The sequence below is a fragment of the Plectropomus leopardus genome, chromosome 12 (assembly GCF_008729295.1).
Source record: "Plectropomus leopardus isolate mb chromosome 12, YSFRI_Pleo_2.0, whole genome shotgun sequence".
Taxonomy (NCBI): Eukaryota; Metazoa; Chordata; class Actinopteri; order Perciformes; family Serranidae; genus Plectropomus; species Plectropomus leopardus.
The window spans coordinates 2,235,739-2,239,110 of NC_056474.1; the positions used below are offsets into that span (position 1 = coordinate 2,235,739).

At 40.7% G+C, this 3,372-nt stretch overlaps 1 protein-coding gene across 1 annotated transcript in view; it reads left to right on the top strand.

The window, feature by feature from the left end:
- Nucleotides 1-1,427, top strand: part of LOC121951183 (collagen alpha-2(VI) chain-like) — a 20,474-nt gene extending 19,047 nt beyond the window's left edge. The window contains exon 25 of the mRNA XM_042497423.1: nt 1,161-1,427. Within this exon, the coding sequence (XP_042353357.1) occupies nt 1,161-1,427 (267 nt within the window). The remainder of the gene's footprint in view (nt 1-1,160) is intronic.
- The last annotated feature ends 1,945 nt before the right edge of the window (nt 1,428-3,372 follow it).

Here is a 3,372-nt window from a genome sequence, read left to right on the forward strand (position 1 = left end):
ACACACACACACACACACACACACACACACACACACACACACACACACACACACACACACACACACTGCTTCACTCCTTCTCTTTTTAAGGAAAAACTCTTCTCAGGCCAAGACAGAGAGAGAACAGCTTCAGAGGGTAATAACTCTGGCCAGCAGCTGCCCTCCTCCTCCTCCTCTTCCTCCTCTTCCTCCTCTTTTTCTCTGCACTCTGCTGTTTCACCTCCGACCACCTCGAGACTGATCACAGCATAAAGTTAAATGAACCCTGTGAAACATGGTAAAATTGGTTTAATTGGCCCAAAATTTAGATTTTTTAAATAAAATAAAATAAAAATTTAAAAGTTAGAAGATAATTACCTAAAAATTAGAAAAAAAAGTTAAAAAAAAAAAAAAAAAAAAAAAAAAAAAACCTGAAAATGTGCTGAAAATTATTTTAAAAATATGTATTAATTATTTTTTTCTGTAACATAATTCCAAATTCAAAATTAATTAAAAAAAAACCAGAAGTAATTATAAAAAATAGTTTTGGGAAATTTTTCCCCAGTTTTTTAAATATTTTTCAGTCTCGAGTCACCTTTTACTAATTTCTTGAAATTTATGGGACATTTCTTGCCAAGTTGGTCATTGCCTTTTTTTTCCCCAGGTTTTTTTTCTCAAAGAAATCAAATCAATTTTCTTAGGCTTCAAAGAGTTAAAAAAAGACCCCGAAAGTGCTGAAAATTATTATTTTTAAATATGTTTTTATTCTTTTTTCTGTAAGAGGATTTTAAATAAAAAATTATTGGTAATAATTTTTTTTCGACATTTTTCCCTTTTAAAAAAAATATTTTTCTTACTTCCTTCCCCTTTTTTGCAACTAATTTATTGTAATTTCTTGAAATTTGTGGGATGTGCGTTCCAGTGCCTTTTTTCCCAATTTTTTTCAAAGAAATCAAACAAATTTTATCAGGTTTCAAAGGGTTAAAAAGCTTGTGAAAGGCGTTTGAACACAGTGCACGAAAACTGATGACAATCTAGGTTTCAAAAGATTAAACAGCATGAGGGACCAACAAGTCAAAACGTGTAAAAACATGTTTTTGGACGTCCAGCAGAGGCAGCGTCTAGTGACTGACCAGGTCTGATCAGACTTTAATCCGTCTTCAGTCTCTTTCACCTGCCAGACTCAGCTGACCCAAACGACCCCCTTCATCTCCCTCTCTGCACCGATAGCCTCTCGTGTAGCGGATGTGCACTTGGATGTAAAACCCTCTTCCCGACATCGCCTCCCGTGTCCCGGCCTGGATAAGACATTAGCGGCGGTGTTGCTGTTTAACGCATTGGCAGCTCTGCAGGCCACATCACAGAATTCAAGCGAACTGGACACTCTGATACACACAGCAGCCAAAACAGAGCCGGCCGAGCTCAGTTCGAGTTTGTTAGGTCTGTAAAAGATTTTTTAATAAGCATGAGACATTAACCGAATAAAAACTGAACTTCCAAAACATAAACTGTCAACATTTTGTGCCATTTTTGCCAACAAACAGTGACAAAATAAAATCAGAGACAGAAAAAAAGCACAATTTAGGTTGGTTAGTTTACAGTCACATACAAAACAAACATTCCCAGAATTCTGTGGTGACAAAACATGCTTTCATAGGATTAACCCTTTGAAACTTGAGCAAACTGGTTTGATTTCTTTCAAAAATACTGGGAGAAGTTAATGAGCATCTTAACAACACATGGCCAAAAAAATAGGCTGTCGGCGTATCATACAGCCACATGAGATTCTGCCCGGCGGCATATCGTACTGCCCCGAAAGGTGGCTTTTGGCGTCAGTAGGTGGGTTTCCATTACAGGCTTCTGCAAAACTTAAGCGATATTGACATTTCCACTGAGTGACATTTTGTGACTTCTCTGGTGATAACACTCCAAGAAACATGGCGATGGATGTTCAAAACATTAGCAGCGTTATTTATACTGCAGCCACCACACTGGTTACATTATTTCCAATCCAAGGTGACGTAGGCGTCTTATGGAGGGCTAATGGAAAGGCGAGCCCCTTATACGTAGGAGCGGCCGCATATGAGGGATTTCTGGGGTGTAATAGTCCAAGATTTTGGACTTGTGGATTCAAAACTTCCGGATGATCCACTCAACTTTCTCAGAGTTATGTGATACAATAACAGCTCTTGTAGTTCCTGCGGCACATAGCCATATCATCATGTGACCTGGAAAACCAAAAAAAAAAAAAAGTTTCCGTTGCAATTTTGCAAGATATGTCTTTTTAAAATTGCCTGAAATACCACCTCATGCAAGCGTAAAAACTCTTTTGCGAGTTTTTTTTTTGATACTGACATGTTGCCATTAGGCGTATTTTGTATTTGCAATTTCGTTTTGTGCAATTTAAGGGTTAATGGAAACCCGCCTGGTGATTATGGATAAATACCTCAAACAATCCTACTTTAAAGACTCTTAACTATCCCCTTAAATATAATGTTGCTGCTAATAGGTCTCACTTAAGTCTTTACATCATTATTTGTACATCATTTGTGCTTAAACTAAGATAAACAATAAACAAGTTTGATTAGTGCCTTGAAAGGTGTTACACTGAGGGGGGGACCACAAATTGAATCCTGATTAGGGCCCGCAAAAGTCTGGGGCCGGCCCTGGGCCAACATGCGATCTGAAACAATAAAATGACAAGAAATGTGCTTTACATGCAGAGTGGATGTAAGTGTGTTTGCAGATGTGCACATACATGGTGAGTCCTGTAACAGGCGGACCACCAACACGCCAACATGCACAAATAGGCAAACAGGCAGCTGAGGCACTGACATGCGTATAAACATGGTGAGCAGACTCGCGGATAGTCTGTTAGTGTTTATATCGAGTATAAACTCCTCTCACTCTGCCTACTAATTGCAACCAGATCACCAGACACAAAAGAGGTCCGTTTGTGTGTGTGTGTGTGTGTGTGTGTAAATGGGGGGGGTTAAGTCTGCTCTTTATCCTGTTCTATTTCAAACTGGCTCACCACATGTGTGAGATTAACTGTGAGAAGCTCCTGAATGTCCTGTCTCAGGGACATGAGAGCTCGGTGTCCGCAGGGTTGCCATGTGTTCCGCTGAGGGCCACATCCATTAAATCGACATCGCCGCTCTGATACTAAACTGGCATTACAGTCTCTTTGTGGAGTTAAAGGCAATCTGCTGCAAACTCCAGCTGCGCTTTGGCATCTTCTTTTACTGACTCATGGCATTAATACATGCGGGTGCACGCGCGCGCGCTCACACGGGTTCCTGCGGAGCTATGGCGCCTCCAAGCGGACAGCGGCGGGCACTGGGGGCGCGCCGTGCGCGCAACGGGGAGGAGGGATCAGGGCTGGTCGCTGAG